General features: G+C 37.5%; 1 protein-coding gene across 7 annotated transcripts in view; it reads left to right on the top strand.

Annotated features, from left to right (window-relative positions):
• Positions 1 to 1089: 1089 nt before the first annotated feature.
• Positions 1090 to 13288, top strand: part of AFTPH (aftiphilin) — a gene marked incomplete at both ends in the record, with an annotated part of 38380 nt that continues 26181 nt past the window's right edge. For all 7 annotated transcript variants that reach the window (XM_084235945.1, XM_084235944.1, XM_084235943.1 and 4 more), the window contains one exon: positions 1090 to 2988. In XM_084235945.1, coding sequence (XP_084092071.1) covers positions 1090 to 2988 — 1899 coding nt within the window. The remainder of the gene's footprint in view (positions 2989 to 13288) is intronic.

Here is a 13288-nt window from a genome sequence, read left to right as displayed (position 1 = left end):
TTTTTTTAAAAAAAAAAAAGATTTATTTATTAATACAAGCACTGGGTACAGTCAGAAGCACGGGAGGGTGAGAGAATTCACCAGAGACAGAGCAGGGAACAGAACAGGCAGAAGGACTGAAGTACGCTGCTGAGGGGAGCAGCGGGCGGGAGGGGAGCAGTGGGCGGCAGGGGAGGTCTGCGTGCCATGTGGGACCCTCGCCCGGCAGCTGAGGATCGAACCGGCGCTGCAGAGGTTGCGGCAACTTCGCAACCCAGCATTCAACCGCTGCGCCACCAGGGAGGCCCAACATGGGGGTGTTTATTAATATTGATAAAACAGTTACCCCAACTGAAGAGATGGTTATGTGAATCTAAATTATTAAGTAAAAGAAGCAAGTCACAGTATATACCTGCTGCATACTGTATGATTCTGACTATATGACATTCTGGAAAAGGCAAAAATATGGAGACAGTAAAAAGATCAGTAGTTGCCGGGGACTGGAGATAGGGAGGAATTAACTGGTGAAGCACAGAGGATTTTTAGGGCAGTTGGAAATACTCCATGTGATAGTACATACATGTCTTTATACGTTTGTCCAAACCCACAGAATGTGTACTACCAGGAGCAAATCCTGAAAAACTATGGACTTTGAGTAATAATGATGTGTCAATAGAAGTTTATCATTGTAACAAATTTACTTGGATCAGAAATAAACATCATATAGCAAAGTAAGAAAAATATTAGAGATAAAATTTTCATGTCATTTTAAATGAAGATTCATATGGCAAACCCTAAGTTCTCAGTGAACTTGATAGAGAGCTTAAGAGAACAAGGAAGTGTCCCAAGAGAGAATATTGTAAATGTGCTTTTGTACATTCACATTTGTAGAAATTTCTGGAATCCCCGGATTCAGTAATGTGCTACTTTTCTTTTTGCCAGTATATTATAGCTGTGCAAAGTAGTATTAAGAGAAAAATAGTTTGACAGATACAGAGCACTGTAAATTTGCATTGTTTTGAAGTAGCTTTGAGAGAATTTTGAAAGACCTGTTACATGTGATTTTTTCTTTAAACAGGTGTAAATTAATTATCTGAAAGCAACTGAACGATGGAGCCAGACATCATTCGAATGTACTCTTCATCCCCGCCACCACTAGACAATGGAGCTGAGGATGATGATGACGATGAATTTGGGGAATTTGGTGGATTTTCAGAAGTTAGCCCTTCTGGTGTAGGGTTTGTTGATTTTGATACACCAGATTATACTCGTCCCAAGGAAGAATTTGTACCTTCAAACCATTTTATGCCAATTCATGATTTCTCGGAAAATGTAGATAGCCTTACAAGCTTTAAATCCGTTAAAAATGGTAATGATAAGGACATCACTGCTGAACTAACTTCTGTGAAAGAACAGTCTGATGTTTTACTTTCTACCACCAGCAAAGAAATAATATCTAAAACTTTAGCTACTTCTGTTGATGGCATGGAAAGTTCAGTAGATTTAAATAAAGTGGTGGAGCAGAGACAGAATGTTGAAACACCTGAAAGTTTCTCTCCAGGAGATTTTAGAACTGATATGAATGTTGTTCATCAAACCAAGCGGTTAGAGAGCTGCAATGGTGAAAAGCCTCCTTGTCTGGAGATTCTAACAAATGGGTTTGCAGTATTGGAAACTGTAAATCCTCAGGGAACAGATGATCTAGACAATGTAGCTGATTCAAAAGGACAAAAACCTCTTAGCACTCATAGTACTGAATTACCTAGTCCTGCTGAGGAATTTGCAGATTTTGCCACATTTTCAAAAAATGAGAGAATACAACTAGAAGAAGTAGGATGTGCAGTTTTAAATGACAGAGATGCCCTAACCATTCAGGAAAACGATAAAATTAATAGAGTCAGTGAACTGAATTCTGTAAAAGAAGTATCTTTGGGTAAAAGCTTTGATAATGAAGGAGACATTGATGGAGAGGAGCAGCCTTGTGTTTCAGAAATAAACGTGAGTAACAGAGGTTTCAGTACTGAAAAACAAGGCCTTCCAACATCGCAACAGGATGAATTTCTAAATTCAAGCATCCAATCAAAGAGTTGGAGTTCGGTGGACTCGGTTGATAATTCAGAAACCAGTAAGAGAGAACAGTGTAAAACTGAGGCAAAACTTGACTTATTTACTCCTAAATGTTCTGACTTACGCATGAATTCAGTTAAAACTTCTGATGAAGTTGATTCTTCCAAAGAAGAAAGTAGAAATTTTATTAATTCCCAAAACCCCGGCATTGATCCCACAGAAGAAAGTGTTTTGGATGATTCTATAAGTGTGAAAAATGATGATAGTAGTAATGACTTTGTGACTTGCAACGATACCAATGAAGATGATTTTGGTGACTTTGGCACAGCAAGTGGCACAACTCCACCTTTTGTTAGTGGTACTCAAGATTCAATGAGCGATGTCACTTTTGAAGAATCCTCAGAGCACTTTCCACATTTTGGTGAACCAGGTGATGACTTTGGAGAATTTGGGGATACAAATGCTGTTTCTTGTCAAGAGGAAATTATATTTACTGAGTCAGATCTAAAACAGACTTCTGATAGTTTATCAGAAGGATGTAAATTGGCAAGAAAGTCTACTGGGATAGGCACTGAACCTGTATCAAAACTGAAGATTGGGCAAGAAGGTGAGTTTGGAGATTTTGATTCCGTGCCAAATATTCAAGATGACTGTAGTACTTTCCAAGATTCTGATGATTTTGCGGAGTTCAGTTCAGCTGGTCCTAGCCAAGTTGTAGATTGGAATGCTTTTGAAGATGGGCAGAAAGATAGTTGTTCTTGGGCTGCCTTTGGAGACCAGCAGGCTACTGAATCTTACCATCGAAAGGAGGCCTGGCAGTCACATAGGACAGATGAAAAGATTGATACTCCAGGAACCCCCACAATGCACCATGTCCCTCTGACAACTCCCAAAGGAGCAGTTGTTGGTGACCATTTACAAGAATCAGCCACTTCAGTTCAGGTATTTACCAAATTTATCTATTTTGTATAATATATTGATTGTTACGGAGACTTCTTATTCAGCTTTTCAAAAAGTATTTGTAAATTGGGTGCCGGCTAACTGTTTTATATAGTTTGCCTGATTTTTAGACTACATTTTGTATATAGCTCTGTGTCAATGCTCAGTCTCAGTGAGTTTCTTTTTAATATTTACAGAAATTCACCAGCCTGATTTTGTTGATGTCTATAAATGCCACTTGTGTAAAAATTCATTAATTAATCAACTGTCCCATTGAATCCTTCACTTTTTACCTTTACAATGATTTTTAAAAGAATTAGCTAAACTGAGCTTTCAAAGATGTTTTAAAGCTCCAGAAAACAATGTCTCTTAATTTTGTCTATGAAAGACCTAAGAGACTTCAATATAGTTTTTTTTTTTTTTAATAGAGGCATTTATTTATTTATTTATTTGTTTGTTTGTTTCTTTGTTTATACATGCACTGGGTACAGTCAGGAGCGCGGGAGGGCAAGAGAATTCACCAGAGCCAGAGCAGGCAGAAGGACCAAAGTACACTGCTGAGGGGAGCAGCGGGTGGCAGGAGAGGTCTGCGCGCCATGTGGAACCCTCCTCCGGTGGCCGGGGAGCAGCTGGGGATCGAACCGGCACCGCAGAGGTCGCCGGCAGCCTCGCAACCCAGCGCTCAACCGCTGTGCCACCGGGGAGGCCCTTCAATATAGTTTTGATTACAGAAGAAACCAAGCAGAATTTGAAACCTCAACCTGTACTAAAGACTATAGGGAACTGAAAGATAAATAATTTGAAAAAGACAGACTTGGACCTCATAAATATCAGCTACTAGAAAATCTGGGATGGTAAAGGTGTGAGTGAAATGGATTTAATGTTTGAAACAGTCATAAATTAACTTACTATGGTTGTATTTACTTGCTTAAAATATCTAGCAAATGTAAATTTATATTTACTTCTTGGAAGTAAGTATGTCACGGAGAGTATCTTTGCCCACAAGCCATATACTTGATCCTTTTCTGGTCCAAATTCCTTCAGAGAAGAAAATATTAGGATTTATTTTAACCTGCAGTAGCCCCTAATGATACCCAGTCCTTAGTTATACCCAGCGCAAGTCATCTTTCCTCAACCTGGACCCCAGGAGTGTGGAAGAAAATATTCCCTTAAAAATCACTGCATTTTATTGACAGTTTATAACTGTATCACTTGCTCCACAGGCTTATTTTAAAGATACTGAGAATGAAATCAGAATCTACAAACTTCTTCTTCAGTTACCTTTTGCTAAGCAAACCATTTTCAATTGAAAATAATTCCAGAGTCTGAGTGTAAATTGAAATGGTTGTACATTATTGCTTTGAAACCTTTGATACATTAAGGTACTGTAGAAATTATGGTACTACCAGACAGTGTGCATAGCTACTCACTTTTCATTTGACTTTGAGTATCTGAAGTTTAATTTGCTAATTTAATTATTACATGGTTTGGCTAATGTGTATTATTCCTATTAAGTAATTTATTGTTAAGGCAGAAGCTTGCAGTTTTAAATGTGTGAACTAATTATGCAATGCAAAGCGAAGACTGATGGTTTTGACCTAATCCTCTCCCAATTTAGTTTTATCTTACTAGAGTATAAGATGACATTGGTTTTGGATGATGTTCATTTTATAGCATTTGAACTTTTAATATTATCGGATAATGAATTTTTAAAACAATAGCCACTTCAAAAATATTTTGCATTACACAAGTTAATAGAAATTATTTATGTATTATTTTGATAACTGGATATAGGAGATCATAAAGCAGATGGGCTTTATAGTGTATTCCAGATCTAAATTTGAATCCTGACTCAGCCTCTTGTAAGCTTCATGATTTTGGACAAGTTGCTTCTGAACTCAGTAGTCTGTAAAAAGGAGAAAATATCTACCTCAGAGGACTTTTTTTTTTTCAAGATGTATTTATTTATTAATACAAGCTTCTGAAGCTTCTATTAAGCGCGGGAGGGTGAGAGAATTCACCAGAGCCAGAGCGGGAAACAGAACAGGCAGAAGGACTGAAGTACACTGCTGAGGGGAGCAGCGGGCGGCAGGAGAGGGCTGCGGGCAGCTTCGCAACCCAGCGCTCAACCGCTGCGCCACCGGGGAGGCCCTACCTCAGAGGACTTTTATAAAGATAAATGATGATAAATTTTTAATGCGTGAAAAAAATACTGAAAAATAAGAAATTTGTAATATGATTCTATTTCATTTAAAACAAATGTTTAGATGTGGCAAGATTTCCTAATATTTGTTTGGCCCAGTCCTCCGGCATTTTATTTTTCCTGAATGGGTTATGCAAAATGAGTATAATTTAAGAGATGGATATTGGAAAGGAGGAACTGCTAGAAGGGGCTGAAAGAGAAGTTTGGAAGGAAGCTGAGTAGGGAAATAGACAAGCCCTGCTGAGTAAGTGACTGAGTTAGAAATAATATCCATTTTTATCCTGTTGTGAAGGAGTCTCTTGGCCTGCAGTTTCTTCATATTTCAGATTCTGCTGGAAAGTACATTAATCTAGAACTCTAGGAGAGAATTAGATTCATTAATATTTGTCTCAAAATGTTTCTCATAGTCAGTACGTTGTTGGGAACATCACAGAAGTTCTCACATATTCATGGCATTACACATTATGTTTTTAATGATAAAACTTAAAGATTATTTATTTTCCTGTCACATCTTACTTGAATGCAATAATTCACCCTGAGCAGAGCATCATCAAGTGATTTTGTCCAGATTCTGCTTTAACAGGATGTTGTGAGAGCCTTTAAATCAGAGCTCAGTTAGATCAATTAACAAGCATGGGAACAGTTTTTTTTTATATTATGAATTCAGACAAATGGTATAATTGTCATTTCAAATTTTTTTTCTACTTTTCCCTATATATGACATTGTATAGGTCTCTCTTTCTCAGTACTTTCCTTCTTGCAGTCTCCAAAACAAAAAATCTCAACATTTTAATAATATATCTTCCTTGGGCCTCCCCAGTGGCGCAGCGGTTGAGCGCTGGGCTGCGAAGCCTGTGCAGCGCCAGTTCGATCCCCGGCCACCAGCGAGGGTCCCACATGACGTGCAGACCTCTCCTGCCGCCCACTGCTCCCCTCAGCAGTGTACTTCAGTCCTTCTGCCTGCTCTGCTCCCCGCTCTGGCTCTGATGAATTCTCTCACCCTCCCGCGCTTCTGACTATACCCAATGCTTGTATAAATAAATAAATAAATCTTTAAAAATATGTGTATATATATATATATATATCTTTCTTGCATGAGAACAATCAATTATTGCAGCTTTATTATAGTTGTAACTTAGATGGAAAAGAATCAGTGAAGAAATCTTTTGGGCCTCCCCAGTGGCACAGCGGGTTGAGCGCAGTACTGTGAAGCTGTCCTCAGCCTCTGCATCATGGGTTCGATTCCCAACTGGCCAGGGAGATACCCACATGGCACGGCAGACCTCTCCTGTCTCTCCTGCTGCTCCCCTCAGCAGTGCCTTCAGTCCGTCTGCCTGTTCTGCTCCCTGCTTTGTCTCTGGTGAATCCTCTCACCCTCCCACGCTTCTGGCCTGTATCCCAGCTCTTGTACAAATAAATAAATCTTTAAAAAAAAAAAAGAACTTTTCAAACTTTTATAAAATGTTCTTAGTCAAAGTAGTTCTCAAATGTGGGTCCAGTAAGCCTGGGGTGGGGGATCAAGCCTTCATATAAAAGCCACACATGAACATTTATTAAGAAATATTATAATCCCTTCAGTGAGTTTTTTTCCCTGAGAAGCCAGAGTTTAATGTATTTTACTCTCTTGTTAACATTCTTGTAAGTTATAGAGAAAGGCAAGTAGTGGTATTTGTATTATACAAATGGGATGGGGACAAATATTGTACAAATTATGCCAAACTGTTCTTCACTTTTTAGGCTGAGATTTATAGCTAAACAAAATGCTCCCTCCTCCCCGCAAAAAAACCCTCCTTACTTTCAAAGTAGTCCTTTTTTCCAAAAGGCTATTATATAAGTTTTCTTTTTTAACCTGTTAATTTTCTAGCAAGAAACCAATTTTCTAGAGAGAAATCCTGCTTGAAATAGCCAACACATTTTTCTTTTTCTTTTTCTTTTTTTTAAGATTTTTTATTTATTTATACAAGTGCTGGGGTGCAGGCCAGAGGTGCAGGAGGGTGAGAGAATTCACCAGAGATAGAGCAGGGAGCACAACAGGCAGAAGGACCAAAATACACTGCTGAGAGGAGCAGTGGGCAAGGCAGGAAGGGTCTGCCGCACCATGTGGGTAGCTTCCTGGTCAGAGGGGGATCGAACCCATGCTGCTGCTGGCTGTAGCCAGCTTCACAGCGCTGCCTGCGCTCAACCCCTTGCATCACCAGGGAGGCCCGCCAAAGCATTTTTCTTTGCTGTATGGCAGAGAAATAATATCACAAGCACTGCATTTAGCATTTGTTAAACTGTTTAAATATTGTTCTGGATGTTACTTGAGAAGTTAGGTAATTGGTAAATAATCTCTTTATATTAATTGGCTATAGAAAAAGAAGCTATGAGTCATTTTTTCTTATTAGCCATCTAATTGATAATGCTACTGGGAAAATGTTATTAGATGAAGATTTGTTTTGAGAGCTTTAAATAAGAGTGTCGCAAAAAGAAAGAGACTAATACTTAGGCTTATGTTATTTTGAGACTAAAATTACTGATTACTTCACCAAAAAGTCAGCATTCTCAAATGAGTGTAACTAATTCTACATGTAACTAATTCTACATTTTCACCTTCATTTATATAATCATCTGCCTATGACTGAAAAAAAAAAAAAGCAACAAAATTTTATGACTTCCAATTATAAATAAGTCCTGTGGATGTAACATATAACAGAGTTACTGTATTAATATTATCATATATATTTGCAATTTGCTAAGAAAAGTACATCTTAAAAGTCCTCATCACACACAAAATAGTTATAGCTATGGATGGTGAAGAATGTTAGTAGACATGGTGGTCAGTATAGGTTGATCCTGTAACAGTGAGCTCGGGATTATGGGCATCAATACTTCTCCCCTTGTAAGTAGAAAATCTGAGTATAATTTTTGACTCCTCCAAACTTACCTACCAGTTGTCCCTTGGTGTTCACAAGGATTGGTTTCAGGACTCCCTGGCAAATTCACCAACGTACACAGTTGGCTACATTTGTGCATGTGGACCCGGGCAGTTCAAATCATGCTGGTTGTTCAAGGGTCACCTGTATACATATATAGAGTTATATTACGGTGCACACCTGAAAGTAATATAATGTTAGATGTCAATTGTATTTGAATTTTAAAAAGAAATTAAGACTTAAGATTTTGGCCTTATCGCTCTTTGCTTACTGAAGTATTTGGATAGCTATTCCTTTTGTTACTTTTCCCTTAGAAAATTTGAAATTTGGGACTTTAATGTCAAAATAGATTAAAAAAACTTATTAAATTTATCCAGAAATTGTGCAGATGGTGGCAAACCATCTTTTATAGCATGATGAATATTACAGGTGGTCACTCTTGTTTTATGTCTTAAAATTGAGATTTATAAGTATACAATTGTATATTGTACTTGATATCTTACTTAATATTTAATAGTGGTGAGGCATAAGGTATCCTCTTAAATGGAAGATTAAATTACCCAGTGGATTTTTTTTTTGTTTGTTTCTTCTAAACTTCCACTTAAGAGCTAGACCTGATGCTATAAATATTAAAACTATTGCCATTAATCAATATCTGTTCCCAAGGAAGAAAACTAACTAGAAATGTTGAAGAAATTTTAGTTATTGCCTTAAATACAAGATACTTTAAAGGAGATATTGCATTTGATTGACAATAAGAACTAGAGTGTAAGATCATAGGTACTGGTCTTAGGTACCTTTAGGAAAACTGAATGAACCTTACAATACTCTTGATTTTTTTCATACTCCAGTATAGTCATTTATAAAATAGAGGTGTGTTAGGGATCTCCAGAGAACCAACAAATAGGAGCATGAATGGATGAATAGGAGGAAAGGGGGGTGGGGGTAGGGGGATAGGATTGATTTATTGTAGGAAACTGGCTTACACAATTAAGTTGAGAAGTCCCAAGATCTACATTCCAAAAGATTTCTTCATTGCTTGGATGAAGCCTACTCATATTAGAGAAGACAGTCTGTTTTATTCAGTCTACATATTCAGATGTTAATCTCATCCAGAAACACTGTCACAGTCACAAGAGAATAATATTTGACCAAATGTCTGGGCACCTTATGGCACAAGATAACCCATAAAATTAACTTTCACAAGAGGGAACAGTATAGATAACTTTTATAACTTGTAACCTGTGTGTGCCAGAGGCATTAACAGTTGGAAAGCTCTACCCTGAATAATGTGACTTATTTGCACTGGGAGGTAAACTGAAATAGTTGCTTATATACTCCAGGACTTTCTTCCCTCAACCCCAGATGTGGAGATATGACAGAACTGGTGATGAATACAGATGAATTCATATATGATGCCATGCACCTATTGACAAATTAGGGTAGTTAGGCATTTTTGCTTTCCAAAATTCTATCTGGTTTGAAAAATGTAAAAACAATTATAGGACATTCAAGCTAATAAAGGACCCCATAGGAAAACACGTAGACAAGCAAGGAGAATATTGGAAAGAGAAAGTGAGTGAACATGTAGTATATTTTTTGTGAGCCCCTTCCCTGTAAAAGATTTCTAAAATTCTAATTGTATGATCTTGAGAACATTAAATTAGATATTAAAACATTTTCATGAACCTCTAAAATTACTGTGGGCCCTAGGCCCTATGTCTCTGCATAAGTCAACTCTGGATATAATATAGTGCTAAAAGCAAGACTGCAGGGTCACGTTACTGGATTCTAATTTAGGTTTAGCGCTAACTTGCATTTGAAACTTAGATTTGGAGAATAGTAATAGTATTTGCTTCAGAACTCTCATTATGAAGATAAAGTGATAGTATGCATGTAAATGTGCTTAGCACAGTGTCTTGAAAATTTTAAGTGCTCATGTAAACTTTTAGCTGCTACTGAATAACCTCAGAAATGAACTTACTGGGTTCAAAATGGCCTTCAAGGATGCCAACTAGTGGAAGGTAACAAGAAGGCAAATGAGGGTTTGTTTGGGAGTACCCCTGCTTCTGGCTTGTGTGTGTGTGTGTGTGTGTCATGTATGTGTGTACGGGTATAAACTGTGGAACTGTTTTGAGAGCAAAGCTGCTGCTTTGGCCTGTTTCTGTTCTCAGAATAGTTTTGACAGGTAGGGTCTCTCGTGAGCACACGTGCACTTCTGTGCAAGTAGCAGAAATCCTCCTTTGGCTTCCTAGCGCTGGACACAAATAGAGAAAAGTAGTCTGACACCTGCCTTGAAGAGCATTTGACTCTCAACCCTACATTTATCAGAGCCTCGAGTTCTTAAAATGTTCATTAGCCAGGTGTGCTGCTGTTTGGCAGGGTTAGAATTTGGTACCTGTATGAATGAAAGGACTGAATTACATAAACTGATACTCAGTTAACCAGTCATAAGTTTCCTAATTCCATATCTAAGAGACAACTGATAACTAATTTTCCTCTTTGACTTCAGAGTTGAAGGCATTTTAAATTCAAGTAATTTGTGTGAATGTTACTTTATTTGTTGTTTAGTTGCTGTGGTAACCTCAGCTAAGTAGTATGCTAAATGTCTGCACTTAGTTTTGTTACATTCACATTAATTTCAAGTGTAGCATTCATGCTTTAGTAAAAATTTTAATTTTCTTTGTTGAAAACAAACATTCTTTGTAATGTTCAGTAAAATAATTTGGTTTAAGTGTAGATCACCTCAGTAGTTAAGTTGAATTCCTTATCTAATGGCTAGAAATGTTTGAAAGACCACAAAAAGTGAGTAAAAGCATGATTTGGTTAAAAGTAAGCAAGTTTTGGAATTGAACTTCAGATTATATCCTGGCTGTGCATCATACCAGCATGAGAATGTAGTTTATTATCTTAATCTCCCTGTACTTTAGTTTATTTATGTGTAAGGTGGAACCAGTAATACATCTTGAAGGGTTTCTTTTAAAAGATTCATCAATCACATAAAGACTTTCAGCCATTATTATTTATGTAAGTTAATGTTGTATTGTATTGTACATGTAATATATGTCATGTCCAACCTTTGTACAAAAATAATTAGATGACATACAATAAAATACATTTTCATAAGTTGGACAAATATGCCCCCTGCCGACTCAAGTTAAATTAGTTAGTACTTGGTTGTTGTTTTCTTTTTTAATCTAGTGCACATTGATTTAGCTAACATTCCTAGGTACCACGGGAACCTAGATACTGCAGAAGCATAGGTACTGCAGAATCAAGATAGGACATAGTCCCTGCCCTCAAAACTCCTGTAATTTTTAATTTGAATTTAGAACTGCTTTGATAACAACATTATATAATGATTAAGAATACAGACTCTGAAGCTATACTTCCTCAGTTAGGATTTGGCCTCCCCACATGTGACTGGGCAAATTAATCTCTGTGTTTCTCCATTTTTCTCTAAAAAATGGGAATCATATTCCTATTATCTTCCTCATGCTTCTTAAGAACTTAAATGAACTACATTAGAATAATGCCTAGCACATGATCAGCACAGTGTAACTGTTAAATAAAAATTACAATGTACCATGTCAGATTTTTGCAATTTCTATGTTTCAAAGAGCATCTTTTCATCTCTTGATGAATTTAAGCCCTCACTTTCCTGGACTGGATATTACTGAGATTGTTTTGCATAGGCTGCTGTGCAGCTTTATCTACCAAAGGAAGCTACAGCTCAGCCAGTCTGACTTTATCACTAATTCCAGTTAATAAAGTGTAACACTAGTTCCTCCCTGCTGACCTAGAGGTTAAGTGTCAGCGCTTTCACCACCATAGCCTGGGTTTGATCCCCAACCAGGGAGCTAACCCACATATGGCACAGTAGACCTCTCCTTTCTCATCGCAGCTCCTTTCAACAGTGTATTTTAGTAAAATCCACCTGTTCTGCTCCCCACTCTGTCTCTGGTGAATCCTCTCCCCCAGCCCACATCTCTGGCCTTTGCCCCAGTTATTCTATGCATAAATAAATAAATCTTTAAAAAAATAAAGTATAACCTAAGGAATTTAACATCTAAGTCCACATGTACTATAACATTAATTTTTTTAAAGATTTATTTATTTATGCATACAAGAGCTGGGGTACAGGCCAGAGGTATGGGGGGTAAGAGGATTCACCAGAGACACAGTGGGGAGCAGAACAGGCAGATTGACTGAAGTACGCTGCTGAGGGGAGCAGCAGGCGAGTCAGGAGAGGTCTGCTGTGCCATGTGGGTTTTCCCTGCCTGCCAGGGATGGAACTCATGCTGCAGAGGCTGTGGAGGACAGCTTCATAGTTGCATCTTAACCCCTTGCGCCACAAAAGGAGGCCCCTGGAAAATCTGTTTCTTAAAAGAAACCTGTATTCCTGGTCACATGAGAAACTTCTTGTGATAGGTCCTTTAGTTTCTCTTCTTCTGAACATTCTGTTACACTCTTGACCCTGTTCTTGGACTGTGATCTTGTACCAAACTACTTGGACTGTGTTCCATCACATGTTTGAACTTTCAACTTTATCATGCTTCCAGGGAAGTAAAGCACTCTTAAACACAGCAGTGTGTCCTTTACATCCTTTGTACTTCATAATGTGATCAAGATTTAAGTCACAAATGCCAACAGATCAACTAAAATGTTCATCAATTTCCAGAGTTTAAAGTCCACAAGGAACAGCAGTTACAGGTTCTATTTATATAAGCAACTCTTAAAAATAGACATTTTAACATTAGGTACATTTTTTTCTACCTCTATTGAAGAATCTTGGGGAGGATATAAAATACATGGATTACTTACTTTTTTGTTACAATAATATGGTAGAAATGTATACATTGAAACAACTTTCTCATAATGATTTAGATTGCCTAAATAGTGGTAGAAAATATCCTTAGTGAGCTTTGAGCCTAGTGTAGACATTTATTTCCCAGCAGGCCACTGTGTCTGTATGTATCTCTGCATAATGACAACAGTGATGATAAAAGCTGCCACTTCATGAACACACACTGGGTGCCAAATGTTTAATTCTCTATTTCTTTGTCCATCTATCTCCAATTTATAAATCCAGAAACTGAGTCTCAACCCTTGCATCCACAGTTCTCTGTTGAGGTATTATAATTACATCAGACATCATTACTGAAATTAACTAATAGTACATGAA

This window comes from Talpa europaea (assembly GCF_964194135.1).
Source record: "Talpa europaea genome assembly, chromosome: 6".
Classification (NCBI taxonomy): Eukaryota; Metazoa; Chordata; class Mammalia; order Eulipotyphla; family Talpidae; genus Talpa; species Talpa europaea.
This window is presented reverse-complemented; position numbering and strand designations above follow the sequence as displayed.